This window comes from Geotrypetes seraphini, chromosome 1, assembly GCF_902459505.1.
Source record: "Geotrypetes seraphini chromosome 1, aGeoSer1.1, whole genome shotgun sequence".
Taxonomy (NCBI): domain Eukaryota; kingdom Metazoa; phylum Chordata; class Amphibia; order Gymnophiona; family Dermophiidae; genus Geotrypetes; species Geotrypetes seraphini.
In genome coordinates, this window is record NC_047084.1 from 469,965,986 (window position 1) to 469,989,192 (window position 23,207).

Genomic DNA, 23,207 nt, shown 5'->3' on the forward strand with positions numbered 1-23,207 from the left:
ATTTTATTTTAAAAATGAAAAAACAATCAAATAGAATGCTCCTTAAATCCTCTACAGCAGGGGTGTCTAACCTTTTGACTTCCCTGGGCCGCATTGGCTGAAAAAAAATGTTTCTGGGCCCACACAAACGCGCAAATGTGCAGCAAGACAGAGGAAGAAGCCGGTAAGGCGGTAAACACCTAGGGGCAGCAGAGGAAAACACTGCATTGCCCTTGACCGGGGCGCACAAAATAATTCACTGGGCCGCATGCAGCCCTCGGGCCACAGGTTGGACACCCCTGCTCTACAGTATCATGCATTCAGGTACCACATAACAATGGGAAAGAAGTACCACAGGTTTAATTTTTAAGAAAGTGGAGAAAAGACCTCAGTGTCATGGTGGATTTATTAAAAGATTCAATCCTCCATACAGAACAGCTTCAAAAAGGATTTTGAAGATGCAGACACATCCTCGGTCTAGAAAAACTCCACTCTATGCAATTGTTCCCCACTTGAGTAAAAATGTTGATCATATGAATAGCATAATAACTCTAATGGCTATATAACTTAAGTCCTCTCAAAACTCAAAGCAAAGAAAGAAACAAAAACTTATCTGCAGCAGGAATTTCTTCCACAAGTTATGTGAGCAGGGTGCAGCAAAGAGGTGTTCACACAGAGTCCAAATGTATCCAAATCCAACCTATACTCATCAACAGACCCCCTTCAGCAAACTTCCAACTGAAGGCCTTGAGCATGCGCAGATGCTCAAGGCCCAGCCCAGGCAAGAGGCAGGATCTTCAGGCACCGGCATCAGCACGTCCTGTGGGTTGGTGCTGTATGCCGGTGCCAGATCGGGGTAAGGGCTTCTGCGTTCGTGAGCGGGTGGAGGGGGGGCAATGGCGGTTCTCTGAGGTGGGTGGGATGGAAGGGTGCCAGTGGCCTCGGGGGTGGGGGGTGAGGTGAAGCAGTGCCGGTGGCCTCGGGGGGGAGGGAGGGGGAATGAATCAAGTGAGTTTCCCTTACTTCCTATGGGGAAACTCGCTTTGATATATGAGCATTTTGGTTTACGATTATGCTTCTGGAACGAATTATGCTCGTAAACCAAGCTTCCAGTGTATGTGTAAGCTTGAAGTCTTTTGGTGGTCCTCAGAGTTTTGTCTTATTCACACTGCGGCCTTTCACATGAAAAAAGTTGGAGACCACCTTCCTACTGCATGGCCTTGGGGCACCAAGATGAAGGCCCCCAATTATAGAATTGCACCAATATTGGTTAAATGTTGTTCACAAAAAGTTTGGTCCCATTTCAAGAATGCTGCTGGCTACTCTTTAACTTCTGTAAATACATATTGATCATATATTGAGTTATAATAATAACTAGTATTTAAGCCCGTTATATTAACGGGTGCTAGAATAGATGTGTAGACTTTTAGCACAATGGGTCGCGGAGGCGTTTCTTTCTTTCTTACTTTATGTTTTTTATCTCTCTCCCTGCCCCCCTTTCTTTCTGTCTCTGTCCCCCTGTGTGTCTCTTTCTCTTCCCTGGCCTCCTGTCTTACTGTCTCTCTCCCTGGCTGTCTGTCAGTCTTTCTTTGTTTCCGTATCTTCTCCCTTTGCAAGTGTGGGGCAGTTGTAGGCGCGCAAGCGCAATCCTTCCAGCCACGGACATACGGAACATGCAGGTAGGAATGCGCATGCACCGCTTAGGGTTTTATTATGTAGTCATTAAGCCCGTTACATTAACGGGTGCTAGAATATATGTCTGTCTGTCTGTCTCCCTCCCGCTGACTCTCTCTCTCTCCCTAGCCCCCTTTCTCTGTCTGTCTTTCTGTCCCTCTCCCTGCCCCTGTGTCTTTCTTTCTTTCTGTCTCCCTCCCTCCCGCTATCTGTCTGTCATTTTTCCCCATTTCCCTGTGCAGCAGCATTTCCATCCCACTTCCCTATGCAGCATTTCCATCCCACTTCCCTCCTATCCCTCCCCTTTCCTATGCAGAAGCAGCAGCGGTATTTCCCTTCCCCTCCAAGTCCCTGTATAGCAGTAGCAGCATTTTCCCCACTCCCCTTTCCCTTCTCTTACCGCGATCTGCTCTTCTCTTACCTGCTCTGTTCGGCCCCTCCTCCTTCTTTTACTGCCGTTGTTCTGCTGATCTGGCCTGCTCCTGACCCTCCCACCGCCGACAAACCTCCGGGCTCCAGCCGCATAGGCAGCTCTTTAAACACGCTGCTTCACGGCCTTCTACTGCCGATTTCCTCTCCTGCGTCTGTCTCCGATGATGTCATCGGAAACGCGGCAGAGGAAATCGGCAGTAGAAGGGCGCGAAGCAGCATGTTTATAGTGCTGCCTACACTGCTGGAGCCGGGAGGTTTGTGGAGGGTCAATGGGCGGAGCGGGGCTGCTCTCCACCACTCGGTTGCTGCCACTGCCCCACAGGGCCGCGAGTGTGGGGCAGTTGTAGTCGCGCATGCGCACTTCTTTCAGGCCACAGACATATGTAACCCGCAAGTGGAAGTGCGCATGCGCGGCTTAGGGTTTTATTAAAGAGATAATAATTTTATTTTTATATACTGCCCTACCACATAGTTCTAGGCGGTTCACATACAGTACTAAAAGTATACAAACAGTGAATAAAAATACAAAATCTAAGAACAACTAGGATTATACAATAATTAAATAAAATGCATTCACGAAAATAGATAGATATTCCTTAAAAAAAGTTCAACTGTAAAATCAATGTGCAAATTTCCCATCAATATTCTGAAACATCAGTTTACAAACCTTTCAAATAAATCAGTTTTAAATAGTTTCCTAAAAGATATGTATGAATAGGCCTGAGAAAGAATAGAACTTAACCATGAATCCATTTTACCTGCCTGAAAACCAAGCAATTTATCAAAGAATCTCTTGTAACGACAAGGCTTAATAATCGGGAACACAAATAAGTATTGCCTTCGAGTTATTCTTTTAGGTTTATATCTTTCAAAACATAGAGACAGGTAATTAGGAGCCAAACCAAACAGTACTTTAAAACTGGTGCAACCAAACTTTAAACAGCCTCAAAAGGCAGCCAGTGCAACTGTTTGTAGGATGAAGTAACATGGTCATATCTTTTCAGCCCAAAAATTAAACGGACTGCCGTATTTTGTATGTCTCAGTCTTTTTGGAAGCTTTTTTGGGGATCCCATGTAGATTATATTACAATAATCTAGAATGGACAAGATGGATGATTGTACCAATAATCTAAATGATGCCTTATCAAAGAATTTTTTTATCGTCCAAAGTTTCCACAAAATTGTATAACATTTCTTAACTAGTGAGTTTGTGTGATCTTCCAATGTTAAATGACGATCCAATGACACCCAAAATTCTAATAGAAGCAAAAATTTGAAAAGTTTGTCCATTCAAGTATAGTTCTTTTTCTTTTATAGTATCAGAAGGACTGGCTAGAAAAAAAATTGATTTTTCCGGATTCAATTTAAGTTTTGCCCTCTTAGTCCACTGCTCGATATGGATTAATAATGAAGAAATTCAATTTATTATTTCCCCTGTGAAGGACATAAGTGGGAGTACTATGATAATATCATCAGCATAAATAAAACATTGACTCCCAAGCTATGCAATAATTTTCCCAGTGGAACCAAATATATATTAAATAAAGTAGGCGACAGCGGAGAACCCTGGGGTACCCCACAAGAATTACTCCAGGAAAAAGTATGTATCCATTTGCTGGTACTATTAACGCAGTCACTCCCTGATCTTATATAATTACTTTTGTAATTTTGACTTTGTTCCGTGAGCACTTCCACATGTGTGCATACATCTGCAGGTAGGTACTTCACAGAAAATTCCTATGTGCTATGCACCTTTATCTTTCTTCTTTAAGAAACCCACTGTTCTGTTTCAGAAAATGTAAAGAAAGTTCATGTAAACTGATAAGCTCCTGACTTTTAAAAATATTTTTTGACAGCCCAAGTTCCAGAAGAAGAATCTTGGCTCAAGAAACTTGGAAGTTATAAGAACAGACTATCTTACCTGAAACATTTTATTGGCTTGAAAGAAAAACCTATGAGTACAGAAAGAGGTATTTCAGAACAAGTACCAACAAATACTGGACACAAAATCCTAGGCTCTCACATACAGTACTCGCAGGAATTTGACAAATTCACAGGCCCTTTTACTAAAGTTTAGCATGCAATAATGGACATTAATGTGCGTTAAGTGTCGTGTAGCCCATAAGTATAAGAACTTAAAAATAACCCAGTATCCTATTTCCATAGAGGACAATCCAGGTCACTAGTACCTGGCAAAACCCCCAAATAGTAGCAACAATCCATGTTACCGATTCAGGGCAAGTAGTGGCTTCCCCCATGTCTTTCTCAATAACAGACTATGGACTTTTCCTCCAGGAAATTGTCCAAATCTTTCTTAAAACCAGCTTTGTTAACCGCTCATACCATATCCTCTGGTAATGCGTTCCCGAGCTTAACTATTTTCTGAGTGAAAAAATATTTCCTCCTATTAGTTTTAAAAGTATTTCCCTGTAACTTCATCGAGTGTCCCCTAGTCTTTGCAATTTCTGATGGAGCAAAAAAATCAGCTCACTTGTGACCATTCTACACCACTCAGGGTTTTGTAGACTTCAATCACATCTCCCTTCAGCTGCCTCTCTTTCAAGCTGAAGAGCACTAACCCCTTTAGTCTTTCCTAGGGTTACCATATGGCTTTAGAAAAGGGAGGATGGATTGAGACATCCGAGTTTTACTTCTTCTGAAAGCAATGGAAGTAAGGAGGACAGACAGAGACATCTGGGCTTTACTTCCATTGAAAGCAATGGAAGTAAAATCTGGATGTCTCAAGCCATCCTCCTTTTCCTGGTCCTATTCCCTAGTCAAATGTCGGTCCTTGAGGGTCACAAACAAGTCGAGTTTTCAGGATTTCCCCAATGAATATGTATGAAAGCAGTTCATGCAAATAGATCTCATGAATATTCATTGGAGAAACCCAACTGGATTGCGGCCCTCGAGGACTGATATTTGACACTCCTGCCCTAGTCTTTCCTCATGTGAGAGGAGTTACATCCCCATTTAGCATCTTGGCTACTCTTCATTAAACTTTTTCTAATTCTGCTTTTTTATTATTATTTTTTTTTTAGATATGGCAACCAGAATTGAATGCGATATTCAAGGTGAGGTCACACCGTGAAGTGATATAGAGGCATTATAACATTCTTACCATCCCTTTTAAAATAATTCCTAGCATCTTATTTGCTTTTTTGGCCACTGCCACCGCACATTGAGCAGAAGGTTTCAGCGTATTGTCTATGATGACACCTAGCTCTTTTTCTTTTTCACTGATACCTAAGGTGAACCATTTGGGTTATTTTTCCCAGTGTGCATCACTTTGCATTTGTTCACATTAAATTTCATCTGCCTTCTATGGTCTGTGACCCATAAATATAATACAATAATGAATTTATAATATGTGCATCTATTGGGCAGATTGGATAGACCATTCAGGTTTTTATCTGTTTTTCATACCAATAGGATGCACACTAAGCGTCAATAAATGAGCCTGTTACTTTCTTCTTTGAAGCATAGAGAGTACTGTACTACTACTACTAATCATTCTATAAGTGCTACCACACAGTGGCTTAGTAAGGGGGGGGCTGTCCACCCTGGGCGCCATCATGGTGTAGGCGCTGGCACCTCTCCTCCTCTTTGCCCCACCTCTTCCCTCTCCTCCCCCCTCCCACCATGTGCCCCCCCCTTTCAATTTTCCCGTACCTCTATTTGTTCACTGCCAGGAGCAACAACTTTAATGTGCTCCTCACGACCGCGCTGGCTCCCACCGAGATCACTTCCGAGTGCGCACATAAGAAGTGACATCAGAGGGAGAGCCGACATGATTGCTAAGAGCATGTTGAAGTTGTTACTCGTGCGGTGAACAACTAGAGGTACGGGGGAAGAGAAGCAGGGGGGCACATGTGTGGCGGGAGGCGGAGACAAGGGTGGGGGAGGGACGCCACTACCCCTGGCGCCTCTCACCTTTGCTACGCCACTGCTACCACATGTACGCAGCACTGTACACATTGAGCTCGATTACTAGACTTCAAGAAGCAGCCTGGCTACCTTCTGCAGACTATGGTGATCCTGTATATTTAATGCCAGGGCTGTATCTGACCACCAGCATTGAATTTCTGGGGAAAATGTTTCCATCTTGGACATAGCTGGTCAAGCTGATACTCAGCTGGCTGGCTAAGGCAAAGCAGTGAGGATAGACCTGCTTTTTAGGCAGGCCTATCTAGCTGCTATCCTTAGTTGGCCAGCCGATGAATACTGGCGGTGCCTGGCCATGTCGTGCAAAATAACTGGTCACTAACCAATCCAAGCTAGATATTCAGTGGAAGATAGCCAGCTATCTCCTTCTGAATATATCAACAGATAGCTGACTAAGAAGTACTTAGCCATCCAGGAACCATTCCCAACCAGCTAAGTACCACTAAGTATCATCCATATTATACAAGGGGCCACTGAAAATATATAACCCAAAGAGACCAGGTAAAGACTGAAAAGTGATGCCAAAAGTCCTGAACCCTGTGGTATCCCTTTATATATGAGGCAATGCTGAAAAGTTCTCAGCCCAACCAAGAAGAGAATGACATGGATATGGGTCAATCAAGGATCTGAAACAATGTCAAAACAATAAATTTTGTTTCTGCAAATTGGCACTTAACGAAATAAGATAACACTCTTTTCAGCTATGGTGGCAAAGTAACACTCAGAATTTAGGAAGTTGGTGGCTTGGGCTGAGACCTTTTCAGCACCCCCTTAGAAACATATCCTCTACTCTTTACCTGAATTGACCTGTCCTGCAAATATGAAGTAAACCAATCATATACTGATCCATTAATCCCTATTGTTGTCAATTTTCCTAACAAGAAGCAACTATCAACTGATAATATTCTTGTCTTGATTCATTCTCTAGGATATGCCATGCGATTTTATTTATTGTTACCCTTCCTTCTGTACATTCCCTTTTTGTCTTATTTTCTTCAAAATATTGTAATTCATCCCCCTCTCCTTTTGTATCGTATATACCTATGTTTATTTGTAATAAAATTGTTTTATTTTTGTCCCCTATTTTTAAATTGTTATACACCTTGAAATACTTGACATTGCGTGTACAACAAACTTTTAATAAACTTGAAACTTGAAACTCTTTCCCTCTTTCCTCCTTATACGTAAGTCTTGTTTATGGTTAAATGTGGTATGTTTGTCCCCCCCCCGAAAGTTGTAAGAATTTTAGCTATGTACATCGCTTTGAAGTTTGATTAAGCAATTCATCAAATCCTAAATAAACTTGGAAACTTGGAACAGTGTCAAATGTTAATGACACATCTAGTGACACAACACAAAAAAATGACATTATATCCAAACCCAGTCTCAATTCATCAATAGTAGACACCAACAATGTTTGAACCCTATTGCCTGATCAAACACCATATTGATGACAATCTAATAAGTGCCCTAAATCAACATGATCTTCTAACTGTTGTAAAACTACGTTTTCAATTATCTTCCCAATAAGACACTACCACAATTGGTCTATATGCACAATATACGTTAAATGAATATGTGTAGAATAGTGATTAAGTACCCTATTGGCATTTTGGCAGCTATGTGTACACATAAGCACATAAGTGCTAGTATTCTAGAAAGGTATACACGGTAACTATGAGCACCTTGATTACTGAATTGCCCTCATAGTACTGCTCAATTTAGATATAATTTGAAATATCTATATTAGAATTTCCAAATTATATGAAGAATGTCTTGATAAAATTTAGCCTGTAGACTTGCATGCTCTGATATCTCTCTATTTTTTATACTACTACCACTTATATTATTTGTGGGAATAACATTAGTATATTTAACTCTGTTAAGTGATTTTTCATTTTTCTTTATTTCAAACATTCTGGTATTAGATCGCCACCTGGTGGTTTTTTACAAACATAGCAACATGATGGCAGATAAAGGCCAAATGGCCCATCTAGTCTGTCCATCTGCAATAGGCATTGAAAATATTAAGATTTTAATACAGTATTTAGATGGATCAGAAACTGGTTAGAGGGTAGGAAACAGAGGGTAGGGGTGAAGGGCCACTACTCAGACTGGATGAAGGTCTCGAGTGGTGTTCATCAGGGCTCGGTGCTCGGGCCGCTGCTTTTTAATATATTCATAAATGATCTAGAAACAGGAACGAAGTGTGAGATAATAAAGTTTGCGGACGACACCAAACTATTTACTGGAGCTCGGAAAAGAAGGACTGCGAAGAATTGCAAAGGGACTTGGACAAACTAGGGGAATGGGCAGAGAGATGGCAGATGAAGTTCAATGTTGAGAAGTGTAAAGTATTGCATGTGGGAAGCAGAAACCCGAGGTACAATTATACGATGGGAGGGATGCTATTGAATGAGAATACCCAAGAAAGGGACTTGGGGGTAATGGTGGACATGACAATGAAACCGACGGCACAGTGCGCAGTGGCCGGTAAGAGAGCGAATAGAATGCTAGGTATAATCAAGAAGGGTATTACAACCAGAACGAAAGAAGTTATCCTGCCGCTGTACCGGGCAATGGTGCATTCGCATCTTGAGTACTGCGTCCAATATTGGTCACCGTACCTTAAGAAGGATATTGCGTTACTCGAGAGAGTTCAGAGGAGAGCGACACGACTGATTAAGGGGATGGAAAACCTTTCATACGCTGAGAGACTGGAGAAACTGGGACTCTTTTCCCTGGAGAAGAGGAGACTTAGAGGGGATATGATAGAGACTTACAGGATCATGAAGGGCATAGAGAGAGTAGAGAGGGACAGATTCTTCAAACTTTCAGAAAATAAAAAAACAAGAGGGCATTCAGAAAAGTTGAAAGGGGACAGATTCAAAACAAATGCTAGGAAGTTCTTCTTTACCCAACGTGTGGTGGACACCTGGAATGCTCTTCTAGAGAATGTTATAGGGTTTAAGAAAGGATTCAACAATTTCCTGCTGGAAAAAGGGATAGAGGGGTATAGATAGAGGATTACTGCACAGGTCCTGGACCTGTTGGGCCGCCACGTGAGCGGACTGCTGGGCGCGATGGACCTCAGGTCTGACCCAGCGGAGGCATTTCTTATGTTCTTATGGTTCTTATTTGTGGAACTCGCATCTTTTCAATATACATTTATATAATTTGTAACACAAAATTCATTCTTGTTTTAAAATTAAGATGGACACTTCCACCTAAGTTTGGTTTTTTTATGGTAAGGAAACCAACCTCTTAATATCACTTTATCTGTGTGTCTGCATCTCCTCCCATGAGTTTGTGAGCTCTTCATCGATGTTCAAGCAATTACCTGCCAAATGCAGGTAGTGATTTCATTATGTAGATAGTTTTAAAAAAGGTTTGGACAAATTCCTAGTGGAAAAGTCCTTAGTCTGCTGTTGAGACAGACATGGGATGGTAGCATGGAATGTTGCTACTATTTGGGTTTTTGCCAGGTACTTGTGACTTGGATCGGCCTCCACAAAAACGGGATACTGGACTAGATGGACCATTGGTCTGACCCAGTAAGGCTATTTTTATGTTCTTATGGTTAGTCAGAGTTAGGGTTGCAGTTATTGTACAGCACTCAGTGAGCCCCAGGTTCTTGGTTTTCATGGTCTCCTAATGTTCCCGATACTACTTTTTCCTAGAGAAAAGGCCACCTGAAATCCCAGAAAAATCACCCTGGCATTGGTTGACTGATCATTTCTTTTTTTTTCTTTATTTAAATTTTTACTAATATACATTCATACAGTATGTATATAGGAAAAAGAGATTTAACATATTAATTAAAAAGAAGAAGAAGGAAAAACTAAACAAATTCCATTACAATATCAATCATCTCTCAAATGAAAGTCCACATTATAGGAAAAGCAATTCACATTGGTAGGGCCTTATATTATACAGAAATTTGAAAAACCATAATAAGTGCAGTGTTACTTCTTCGAATAAATGAAAACTAGACCTTATTCCACTGTGGGAGCCCTGGACAGGATTTCTCCTTTAGCCTCAAGAAAAAATGGTAACTGCGGGGGATCAAAGAAAATATATGAATGTTGATCCAACAAGATCAAACATTTACAAGGATGTCTAAGCTGAAACTTAGACTGATCATTTCTAAGCTCTTAGCCATTAGTTACTGTGAGTGATCAGCGGTTGACACCATTTCTTGTGTAGTTTCAATAATCATCTCCAATGTTTAATATATTACCCCAAAATTTTCATTACTGTTGCAAGAAGTGTGGAAACTTTTATACCAAAGAAGAAGATTAGATATTATGAACTGATCAGATCTCCTCTCTTGATTTAAAAAAAAAAAAAAAAAAAAAGACATATAATAAGGTAATTTTAAAAGCCGTATCTGTGGTTTTGACTGCATTTTACTCGGAGGAATATGTTTTTTGAAACTTGCCCACATGTTTCAGGACAAAACTATATATGTTCTTGCCCCAAAAGTATACATTTACCTGCGTTAAGTGGAGGCAGTTTGGGAAGTGAGGTTAGGGCAGGGATTGCAACACCACTTGTAATTTTGCATTTTGAAAGCTTTGTAAACGGCACCCAAAATTAGGTGGGCACCTACGCCTAACTTAAGTGGTTTAATCGGCGCACTAAATGGTGTGCCGTTTAAAAACCAATTAAAACGCAATTTAAAAAACAGAGGCGCCTAAGGGTGCCTCCAAAAAGGCTGCCATTATCCTGCTTACGGAGGTACTTTATGATGCTTAATGCCACTATAGGCGTGGCTAATGCTGGAAGTGGCATTAGGGGCCAGATTCTATAAATGGTGCCTAAGCACACCTACATTGTAGGCACTGCTCCACATGATTATAGAATCACACCTAGTAGTGGCTAATTGGACTTAGGCATCGCTAGGCGCCTTTGAGGTAAGCACCGGTATATTAGACCAGGTTTTACTTGGCCTAATTTACTGGCACCTAACTTGCCTAAGTCAATCATGTCTATTTGCTGATTCTAATTATGCCTACTTTTCAGGTAGGCATCACTAGGCATAGAAGGGCACCTTGACTTAGGCCTCCCTAGGTTCTGCTCTGAGTTTCATACAGAACTCTTTGTTGGATTTTTTTTTTTTTTTTTTTAATTTATCAATTAACTTCAACGGAGCAGTCAATTACCACACCATTTAAGCTAATTAACATAATTTGTGCTGTGTTCAGATTTTAGCTAGGTGTTGCTAGACATCCCTGATTAGAGATCCTAATGACGCCTAACGTAGGCACCGCTTAAAGAATCTGGCCCTTCAGTCCTTAATGATCTTCTTCACATCCAATTATTCCTTCAGATGGTTTGTAGAGCAAAATGTGTATTTAACTCCCAAATACCTAACTAAGCATTTGCAGGGGTATGCTAAAAGAAACGTTGCTCCCAAATTAATAGTATCTTGGCGCATAGAAAGAAATTCTTTCCTCCGTTCTTGAGTAGTCTTAGCGACATCAGGGTATATCCATATTTTCTGTTCCCCAAACTGAGGGATAATAGAAATAAAGCCGGTGCTTAGATACATTAAGCCTATTTGTTAATTAAATTCCTACTTAAATTTTCTCTCATAATTTTTGTTTGACCATCCCCCCGTTATAGTGGTCTAAGAAGGGGATAAAGGAATATTCTCGTAAGAATGAATTTGTATTACTTTTTGATAGTTTTACCTCCCTGTGTTTATTGTAGCAAGAATCTGGCCCTTTGTGCCTACTTATGAAGTTTATTTATTTTCTTCATGCTCAGTCCACTTCTGTGCTTCTTATAATGTCTGGGGACGATTTTCAGACTGTAGGGAGCAGCCTGGCTACCTCCTGCGATCGGTGGCAAACCCAGAAATTCAATGCCAGGGTTGTGTCCGACAAGAGACATTGAATTTCTGGTCTATTTTTCACCATGTTTGACATAGCTGGCCAAGCCGATATTCATTGGCTGACCGGCCAAGTCAAAGCACACAAAGATAGTCCTGCTATTTAGGCAGGTCTATCTGGTTACCGAACTTAGCCAATCCGCTGATGAATATTGCCAGTGACCAGCTATATCATGCCACATAGCTGAGCACTGGGATATCTGCCAAACAGGATTCTTAACTGGAGATAGCTGGCGATCTCCCACTGAATATTGGCTGATAGCTAGCCATATGTTATGTCCGGGAGCTGTTCTGTGCGATGCATGAGAAAACTTCTTTAAAACATATTAAACGGCACCTTACTTCCAGGTTGCCTTTGGTTTATCTGGGGATTAGCATAGATAGCTTATTAATGAGGTTTTTAGAAGGTGTTTTAATATATATGGTCTTGTGTGTATGAACTTTAATTTAATGAAGTTCCTTTCATTTTTTCCCCTATTAATATATACTGTATACCTCAGTGATCTTATATAAAGCCAGGTGTAGTTATAGCAAATGTAATGAACTATAAATTACAGCAGACCCTCAATATTCGCAGAGGTTAGGGGCAGAGCCGGCCCGCGAATATTGAAAAATCGCAAATAATTTTTTAGGGCCGGCTATGACCCACCCCGCCTCCCTCCTGTGTCCCAGACCTTCCCCAGACTTTACCTGGTGGTCTAGCGGCGACGCGGGGCAGGATCGATCGTCCTTCGCTCCTGCCCCATGCAGAGCCATCATCAAAATGGCTGCCATGAGTTCCCGTTTTAGTCTACAACAGGAACTCATGGCAGCCATTTTGATGACGGCTCTGCACGGGGCAGGAGCGTAGGACGATCGATCCTGCCTCGCGTCGCCTCTAGACCACCAGGTAAAGTCTAGGGAAGGTCCGGTGCAGAGTTTAAAACAAAAATTGCGAATAACCGATTCCGCGGGTACTGAAATCACAGATTCGGAGGGGTGACGGTATACAAAAATAGCACTTATGTGCCCTGCTGACACACATGTATTCTCTATATTTACATGCGCAGTGTGGATGTCCAGTTACAGACTTATCCTTCACATGACTTAGCATTTCACTGAAATGAAAATGTAAAATATTTGTGTACTTTTTATAAAATGTGCAGTACTTAAATAGAAATGTGAACATGTTTATTTGTGACCCCATGTTAAAGCTATATGTCTCTAGTGAGACCTCATTTAGAATATTGTGTACAATTCTGCAGGCCGCACCTTCAAAAAGATATTAAAAAATGGAGTCGGTCCAGAGGAAGGCTATTACAATCGTGTGTGGTCTTTGTCATTAGGCATATAAGGACAAACTTAAAGATCGCAATATGTATACTTTAGACTAGAGAAAAAGGTGGGAGAGGGGAGATATGATAGAGACATTTAAATTTAAAAATTATATAGAAATGTTATTAGCCAAGTGGTGGGGGTAGGAGAGAATGGGAGTCTCCCTGACGCAGCCACTTGTTGTCGAAACAAGAGCCTTGTTGGACATTAACAGCTAGTTCCTTATCTTCACTCCAACGTTGAGTTTGCTATAGCAGGAAGATCGACAAGCTGGATCGGGCATTATGTTCTGATTGCTGACACCTATGAAGATAAATGGATTGTGCCTCTTGTTCTTTTTCCTTTGTCCTGTGCACAGTGCACAGTGATGGGATGATTTCCCATTTTGAAAAATTGCATTTTGAAAGTTTGTGGAGTTTTTTGCCCATGATACAGAATTAGAACGGCTAAACAACTCATTGGGTTGCCGTCTGCATATTATATAAAGTTGAGGCTTTTTCTCCACTTAAATTTTATGATTTTTCAGTGGGTACCCCCCACCACTTGGCTAATAACATTTCTATATAATTTCTGAATTTATATTGTGTTATTAGTAGTAGTATTCTTGAGAGACATTGAAATACCTACGTGGTGTAAATGCAGATGAGTCGAGTCTCTTTCATTTGAAAGGAAGCTCTGGAATGAGAGGACTTAGAATGAAGTTGAGAGGTGATAGGCTCAGGAATAATTTAAGGAAATACTTTTGTACAGAAAGGGTGATAGATGCATGGAACAGTCTCCCGGAAAATTTGGTGGAGACAGAGACTGTGTCTGAATTCAAGAAAGTCTGGGATAGGCATGTGGGGTCTCTTAGAGAGAGAAAGATAAAATGGTTACTGAGGATGGGCAGACTGGATGGGCCATTTGACCTTTATCTACCATCATGTTTCTATTTTCTTCCAGATCTGCAGAACACCAACAGAACCTGTTTTGATGACAGTCAGAAGCCTTTGGAGACACCTGAGTTTTGTGCTAAAGGAGGCCAGCCGTACATTCCTTACGAGCTGGCTAAACTGTACATAACCAAGGTAAAAGTCAAAAGCAAGACTTCAATACTGGAGAGATGTTTTTGTTCATACAAAGAAAATACAAAGCTGAAGTGCACAATTCAGAGCATGTCAAAACAAAGAAACCATAATAAGAACATAAGATTTACCATACTGGGACAGATCGAAGGTCCATCAAGCGCAGTATTCTGTTTCCTAGCTAGATCCCAGGTAGTAAAACAGATTTTATGCTGCTTATCCTAGGAATAAGCAGTGGATTTCCTCACGCCATCTCAACAATAGCTTATGGACTTCTCTTTTAGGAAATTATATAAGCCTTTTTTAAACCCTGCTAAGCTAATGTTTCACCACATTCTCTCTCAACAAATTCCAGAGTTGAATTACATGTTGTGTGAAGAAATATTTTCTCCGGTTTGTTTTAAATCTACTCCAGTCCTAGTATGTTAAAAATCATTCTAGTACTCCAACCTGGAACTAACACAGACATCATAGACAATACAAAGTAGGAATAAGAAGTCAGCTCCCCTCTCAGGATCAATATTCAACATGAAAGTTTATTTACATTCAGAAAAAGACCCGACACATTACCATGTTTTGGCAAAAAATTACTTGCCTCAAGGGTCAACAAGAATCCCTACAAAATATAAACAAAACACAATTTGTTGATCAGTAAGTTCTCTGTTTCTACTATTTTTCAGATAGTGGAAGACATGCAACAGATGAAACTCAGATACAAAAAAATCATTGAGGAACTGGAATTAATAAATGAAGACCAGGTACATTTCTTTGAGAAGATGATAGGTTGTTGACTTCTTGAAAACAATACAGTTTTTAAGCAACAATAGAAAACTAATTCTGGATTCAGATGATGAAGTTCAACTTTTATAAGTTTTCCATGCAAACTCTTTATTTAAGGAATGTGAAGATATAATACAGAAACTAATATGTACTGTATTTATTTATTTATTGGAATTTATTAACTACCTTTCTGAAGGTACAGATAAAGATGGCATGTCTGATCTAACTCCAACTCATCTGCTAAGCACCAATATCTGTTTTATCATTCCCTCTGTAATTCCCCCGCCTGAGCACTGTTTATAGATAACGTGACCATTTATTTTTTTCCTCAAAACGGGACACTTCTTCCCCTACTCCCATGCACCCTGCTTCCCTGACCCAGCAACATCAAGGCGCATGCAGCGACTGCACTGCACAAGCGCCAGGCCTACAAGCCTTCTCTCCCAGCATTTCACATTTGAAATTGCTGCTCCCGGTGGTTCCTGGAGGAAATCACTGCTCCAAGCATTGTACGGAGCAAATCGCAGGTCGGGTTATGCATGGTTTATTATCTTTTTCAGGTCTATTTTACCGAAAAATCACGAATAATATGCAAAAAGTTCTTTGCAGTTTTTCGGTATTCATCCCCCGCGAATACGGAGGGAGAAATGTACAACTGCTCTTTGGCATGCACAGATTTCCCAGATGTATGTGTGTTCTGATCAATGGCAACCCCATGGGGACAATAAGTAAAAGAAATTTATTTTTTATTTTTTTATTTATTTATTAATTTTCCAAATAATACACAAGAAATCCTCTTGTTATAGTAAATCAGAGTATTCAAATCTAAATTTTTAACCAGAATAATACCTAAATCAGAAAAGAGAATAACAAAAATTATAAATGATAAATCAATATTAAATTTTCAAATAGGTATATAATTTGTTACCAAACTTAAACTCTTATATGTCCTCAAAATCGAGAGTATAGAGAAACAATGTAAGATAAGATAGAAGACATTCCCGGCTAAATATTTATAATGCAGCCTTTAATAAGGAAACTAAGATATTTTCTTCATATCTAAGAAACTTTGAAGTTGCTCCGGTGTGAAAAAAACATATTTGGTCCCGACATATCTAATAAGACATTTACATGGATAATTTAACTGGAAGGTAGCTTTTATCTCTTCCCTCATATCTAAAAACAACTTTCTACGACCTGAGTAGATTTAGGGGTCCTTTTACAAAGGCGCGGTAGCGGTTTAACGCACAGAATACCGCACATTAAACCACCTGCCGCGCTAGTACCTAACGCCTCCATTGACGAGGCGTTAGGATTTTAGGCTGCCACGGGGGTTAGCGTGTGATGAAATTTCCGACGCGCTAACTCCTGTAGCGCACCTTGATAAAAGGAGCCCTTAGTAACATCTGGGAATATCCATATTTTTTGACCAAAAAATTGAGTATTAGAATTACGGAAGAACATTCTCATTAAAACATTTAAATCCTGCTCAAAAACAAAAGAAAAGAACAAGCTCCGATCCCGTATAGGGAGGAGCGGGGCCAAATCGGCCGAAGCCGGAGCGGAAAAGATGGGAGGGGGAGGGGGAGGGGGAAGGGAGGAGAAGGAAAGACCAATCAACGATGGAAGCGGGGTTGGGGGGGGTTAGGGGAAGAGTGGGAAGCGGAAGGGAAGTCGCCCTTTCCAGACGGCGATCCTGAAAATTGAGTATTAGAATTACGGAAGAGCATTCTCATTAAAGCATTTAAATCCTGCTCAAAAACAAAAGAAATTAACAATGTCCCTCGGTATTCAACTACTTCTTGTGTGGTTTTCAGTATATCTGTGATATTATTAAAGTCAATCTATTATAAACCGTCAGCATGAGTGCTTTGAGATGGTAGTTCAGTCTTCTTCCTTGGAAGATAATATATTCTATTTATAGGAGGAATAGCTTCAGATGTATATTTTAAGTTTTCCATTAAATATTTTTTAAACATATCCAAAGGGGTAAATGTAGAAGACAGGAAAATTCAACACTCTCAGGTTAAACCTTCCATTGCAATTTTCAAAATATTCAATTTTTCTTTGAAGAAACATTCTCTCTTTTACGAAGGTACCTGAGAGTTTCTGTATAGAGGTAATCTCTGCGTTCATTTGATCAAATTTAAGATTAGTCTTAGTTTGCACAGACGCTGATAAAGTATCAATTTTACCAAGTATAGCCGAAATATCACCTGCTGACTTCATGGATGCCACTTCTAACTTCTGAAGAACAGTCCATAAGTTTTCAAGTCTTCCGTACTTGCGCACGCCACGTCCTCTGATGCTGGATTCGGTGGTAACCGGGCTGCTGGAGGGGACAACGAGGTCTCAGGTCCCAAGACTCTGGCGGCTCCCTCCGCCAGAGTAACCGCTGGGTTTCCACCCTCCATACTAGCCGGCGAGCTAGTGAGAAATCTGTCCAACGATGCTGGTCGGGGCGAAGAGGGATCCACCCTGAAAAAGCCCTTGCGTTTTGTATGAGGCATCACAAAACTCAGAGGAATAGACAATTTGCACAGGTAAAATCGCAAGAATATGCGGAGCAGATCAATCTCACTGCTACCACGCCACCACCATTTTGTTTCTCCCGTAAAAGAAATTTATTTATGCCCACAAAGCAAGCAGAAAGTACAGGGGAGCAAAAGAAGCATTCACAGCTAACATAGGAATACTCAATACTACCAAGCGTGTCATCATATGACCCAATGTGTTTCTGGTAACCTGGGGGGAATCCATATTGCAGCTGCTCAGGCACCAAACATACTGCTTGCATTAGGTCTGCCCCAGGCTGCACTCCAATGTGAAACCAGTCCTCAGCCTGTTTTATCTGGCACAAAGAGTTGCATCCTCAGTCATAGGAGCCAGCTCTGTCAGTGCCAATGGGTACTGAACCCCCCCTCCCCCTCCCCCTCCAATATTGGACAAGCTTCTTCATTGTCCCCCCTCCCCTTTATACAAAACCGTAGTGTGGTGTTTTTTTTTTTAGCGTCGACAGCAGTGGTAGCAGCTCCGATGCTCTTAGGAATTCTATGAGCTCCGGAGCTGTTACCGCCGTGGCCAGCATGGAAAACCGCGTTACGGCTTTTGTAAAAAGGGTGTGTGTGTATGGAGCAAGGGTACTGTACTTGGTGCCCACAGTCATTTTAAAATATTGGCACCTATTTCCTCAGTGTTGGTGTTGCGCCATCTCCTTCACAGAAGCTTCAGTTCTCAGGCTGTTCTCAAGCGTCAGACGGTACCAGGGTGAACGCAGCTGATTTTTCACATTCCAAACAGCTTTTCACCGAACTCCAGGTCTACTGATAATATGCTGCCAAGCTAGCTAGTGAATTTCCACTGTGAAAAAGACTCTGTTTGTTTCCCACACAGTGCATAAGTGAAAACCCCTCTCAACTCCAACTCTTGGCTTGACTCCATTCGATCTGGGGAAACATATATGGGTACTGGCTGTGCACATATAAATTCGCTCGCACATCAGGCAAGCGACTTCATAAAAGATTGTTTATATGGGTAAAGTACCAGATTTTATGATTGTGGCAAGAGTGAATGAAGATTTTGGGCCTGAGAGATTGTGCGTAAATGATCATTTAATTGTGGTTAAAAAAGAGATAGCAGTTTTTAGCGCGCACGCAGAATTGCCATGCACACTAGATGCTAATGCCAGCATCGAGCTGGCGTTAGTTCTAGCCACGTAGCACGGGTTTAGCGTGCGCTAAAATTCTGTGCATGCTAAAAAATGCTATCGCAGCTTAGTAAAAGGAGCCCTGTGTTGTTGGGCTTGATACTTGAAGCAAAGTTGACAATCAGTGCGCAAGTTGCAAAGGTTGTTCAGGTGGCTTACTTTGCGCTGAGAATGTTGTGCTAATTGAGGCTGGTGCTCACAGGATGAGATTTTCAGCAAGTATTACAAAGTATGTTGTTGTCAACATTGGATGATTGTAATGCCCAGTATTTGGGTATTGCAGCAACTTGAGGACGGTCTTTACAGATTGTTCCAAAATTCTGCAGCTTGCACATTGATGGAAGCATCACGGTTTGATCATACAGTATATCACCTATTTTAAAAAAGCTACATTGGCTCCCAGTACAATTTGGAATACAGTATAAGACTTTGAAATTGATCCATCAGGGGATATACAGTAAATTGCTTGGTTATTTCAATGACATCTTGCAAATATATAGGCCGGCACACACATTGAGATCAGAGAGTTCCATGTTGTTAGAAGTAAGTGGAAGAGGAATCAGGCATCTTCAAGGTGATGAGTAGAAAAGTTGTAATGGAGAGCTGTAGAAAATCCGACCGATGGGAACGGGCGGAAACTAAAGACTGGGGATTAGGGGGAAGCAGGGGGAAATGGGTAGGGCTCGAGCATGCCCAGTGGGGCCCGGGCACTGCACGTGCTCAGAGAAAAAAAAAAAAAAATCTCTCTGAGCTATTAGAGAGCTTATCCGCAAATTGGAAGCTGTTGGGACAACACCCATATGTGGCTGATTCATCCTGCTTGTCCTAGGAGAAAGATATATTATGTTGATACTGCAGTTTTCTTTTTCAGTGGCTGGTCCTCTTTTGTGGAATGGTTTGCCTGGGATATTACGTTTTTGTGAAAATGTGTTTGGGTTTAGGAAGCTGTTGAAAACCCACTTTTTTTTATCCAGGCATTTGCTTGAAAAGTGGAATTTTTAGTATTTAGAATGATTCTGACATGGTTTCTGGGACATTTGATGAATTTATTTGTTTTGTTCTTTATGTTTAGTGACTTTCGATGTTCTTATTGTAAGCCATCTAGGTTCAGGTGGATAAGAAATATATATATATTTTTTAAAATTTTTATTAATTTTCAAAGCTAATACAAAGTGCCATGAATTATACAGACATTAATAACAAAATAAGCACTTAAATTCCATTAATAACAATGCAGAAGATAAATATCCCTCCCCTCCCATCCAACAATTTAATCAAGAAATGAACCAGAAAGATATCACCTACCCACCCCGTCCTGGATATGTATAAAAATAAGCAAAAAAAATTAAACAAAGACAACTATGTTGAACGGGCTCCAAACCAATTTAAATAATTTGCTTTGCCCCAATATATCAGCATTCATCTTTTCGTATTTGTAACCTAAACATAAACAGGCCCACCAAAACAGAAAGTTGAGGCGGTCACAATTTTTCCAATTGCGGGTTGTAATTTGCATAGCGATCCCTGTCATTATTAGTTAAAGCCTGCCTTTGTAGCGATCCATGGGAGGCTTGACGTGCAGCAATGCTACACATATAATTGCCTCGTACGTCAAAGGGATTGTTGATTCCAGTATGAGGTTAATCTGTCCCCATATTGACTTCCAGAAGTTGTACAGCGTCAGCGTCTATGAGGCAAACATGTTTTTTTTCTGTTACATAGATCTTTTTGGACCCCTGTTAGGTTACATAAGTTAGACAGTTCTAAATCTAATAGATGCTGGCACTGTCCTCTAGACATTGGGACACTGGATCATCTGTTGTTCTATTGTCCTTTGATACTCCACTTCTGGATAAGAAATATTTTAAATAAATCAATAAAATTTTCCCCTGAAAAATTTTCTTTAGAGATTACCCTCCCAGTTTGCACGTTAAGGATTTTGGGGTGGCCTGGTTACTTTACTCCACTAAGCAGTTAGGCCCTGATTCTATAAATGGCACCTTGCTCCTAGGTGCTGTTGAGAGTGATTGTTAATCATCCTCTAGGTGCCATTTATAGAATCGTACCTTGTTGCACCCAAGTGTTCTTAGACGTTAAAACCTTAGGCAAACTGCCACTTAAGCCAGAATTTTCTCAGCCTAAATGAGTGCGTCTAAGTGAAATCATGCCCTAATACACTCTGAATCTGCCTCTAACCACACCTATTTGCCAGGAAGCACCTCAGTGTAGATGGCTACCTTAAAGTGATAGGTGCCTACTGAATTAAGTGCCTACCAACTAATTCATTTTTTAAAATGCTTTTTAAATTTGTTTTTATTGTCACTTTCAATTATCAGATTATGCCAATTAAAAAAATTAAGTTAGGTGCCTAGATCGGCTAGGCGTGCCGATATAGTTACCTCACTTCATGCGCTGTTTATAGAATCTGGGCCATAGTGCTGGTATTAGCATGTGATGGCTGTTACTGTGGACCCAGGCTAATGAAGACGGTACACTAAAACCATTTAGGGTAGTAAAAATCCCATGCTAGCTGCTTAGCATTAATAGAGTCAAAATCCAGGTGGATCATGAATGGAGATGGGGCATGGCCAATTCTGATGGCTGGTGTGCAGGACATTATCACATGCGAGCTATTTATTTAAAAATTTATATTCCGCTGCATCCACAATTCTGAGCGGATTACAGTTTTATATAGGATGTATCAACTGATAGAATGACTGCACTTAATGCTATGCCAAGATGTGGAGTTGTGCAGCTGCACTACTGGTAGTCTGGTAGTGCAGCCTAGGCCCTTAAGAAAATCTGACTTCACCCTGAAGTAATTCCCCAAACAGTACCCCTTTACCGAATTTTCCATCTGCATAGCATCTCTCCTCTCAAGATCCACCTCTGCTCCTGTCTTGTAGCCACTAGGGCTCAAAATAGAAGCTATGACCCCTGACATTAGTTTCCTGGCAATCAATCTTTATAGAACAGATTGACCCCTAGCATTAGTACCACAAGACTACCACCAGGGATCACAGCCATCATTTTGAACCCTGGCAGCTGGTAGGTGGGAGCAGAGAAGGCCCACGTTTAACCCATCCACTAAGCTACCAGGAAGATCCCAGGTAGGTCTTAGAAAGAGGGACAGGGATAGGCATTGGAAGGCTTCTGTTTAGGAGGGTTTGTGTTTGTAGGGGTCTTTGAAGGAGGGATCCTGTGTGGGGAGGATAGTGATTCAGGGAATTTGGGTTGTGCTGCTGTAGCAGAAACTCTTTTTCATTTTTATTTTCTTTCTACTAGGGCCCATGTGGTAAGGGGATAATTTTATTAACTAGGCTCTACCATTTACATGCCCCTTAGAATAATGGCATAGACATTCTTATGTGCACAGATGCCATAAGCATGCCACTTAAGCACTATAATGCAAATACCCACTGAGCTATGTGGGAGTCAGGGAGGTGAACATTGACCTCTTTATAACCAACAATATTGAAACATTCTTCTTCTCCCTTTTCAGATTGATCCTGTAATAGTCAGTAATATCTAAGTTGATCCTTCAGAGCTATTTGTTTCTTTCTTATACTTTTTTTTTTTTTAACTTGTTCACACAGGAACGGGACATGATGGTTCTAAGAAGTCACTACAGTAGCAAAATGGACATTCTGCAGTCCAAAGTGAAGGCTTACCAGGAGCAGATAGATAACAAAAATAGCTACTTGGAAGGTATCATTAAGGTAAGATAGAATTCCAAACATAATTAATATAAGGCAAGATGAAATCTAAGTTGGGTTACCCTGGCTGCTAGAGGACTACTGTCACTGATCCTCTTTCCAAAAGCACAGAATAGGAGTTAATTGGTTGGTGGAGCTTCTCTGACACCAACCCACAAATGTCTCTGCTCAGTGTGGGTAAAGGTATGTATATAGAAACAAACATCGTTGGTTTGATGGCAGCCTATGTTTGGTTCACTTCACATGAACATTAATAGGTTGTGGGTCTGAGCACTAATTAATTAATGAATATATTATGTATGATTATGAAGCTGTGATGTAGGTTTATTTATAGAAACAAAGAAATATAGCAAAATGAAAGCATATAAAGACCATATGACCTATCCAGTCTGCCTAATCATGATGTCTACTATCCCTTCCTCTCCCTTGGAGACCTTATGTGCTTGTCTCATGCTTTCTTCAATTCAGATACAGTCTTTATCTCCACCACTTCCACTGGGAGGCTGTTCTACACTCTTTCCAAAAAGAAATATTTCCTTGGGTTACTCCTGAGTCTGTCCCCTTTCACCTTCATCTTAAGCCCTCTCATTCTAGGACTTGCATTATGTGCATTTAAGCCACAGAGGTAACATGGTAACATACTAACATAGTAAATGACGACAGATAAAGACCTGAATGGTCCATCCAGTCTGCCCCATTAG

The 23,207-nt window shown here is 40.8% G+C and overlaps 1 protein-coding gene across 1 annotated transcript in view; it reads left to right on the plus strand.

The window, feature by feature from the left end:
- The first annotated feature begins 1,628 nt into the window (after positions 1 to 1,628).
- Positions 1,629 to 23,207, plus strand: part of LOC117350303 (rho-associated protein kinase 2-like) — an 84,850-nt gene continuing 63,271 nt past the window's right edge. Inside the window, exons 1-6 of the mRNA XM_033924545.1 lie at positions 1,629 to 1,658; positions 3,942 to 4,055; positions 5,127 to 5,159; positions 14,183 to 14,307; positions 14,985 to 15,062; positions 22,387 to 22,509. Coding sequence (XP_033780436.1) covers positions 4,040 to 4,055; positions 5,127 to 5,159; positions 14,183 to 14,307; positions 14,985 to 15,062; positions 22,387 to 22,509 — 375 coding nt within the window. The 5' untranslated portion in view covers positions 1,629 to 1,658; positions 3,942 to 4,039. The remainder of the gene's footprint in view (positions 1,659 to 3,941; positions 4,056 to 5,126; positions 5,160 to 14,182; positions 14,308 to 14,984; positions 15,063 to 22,386; positions 22,510 to 23,207) is intronic.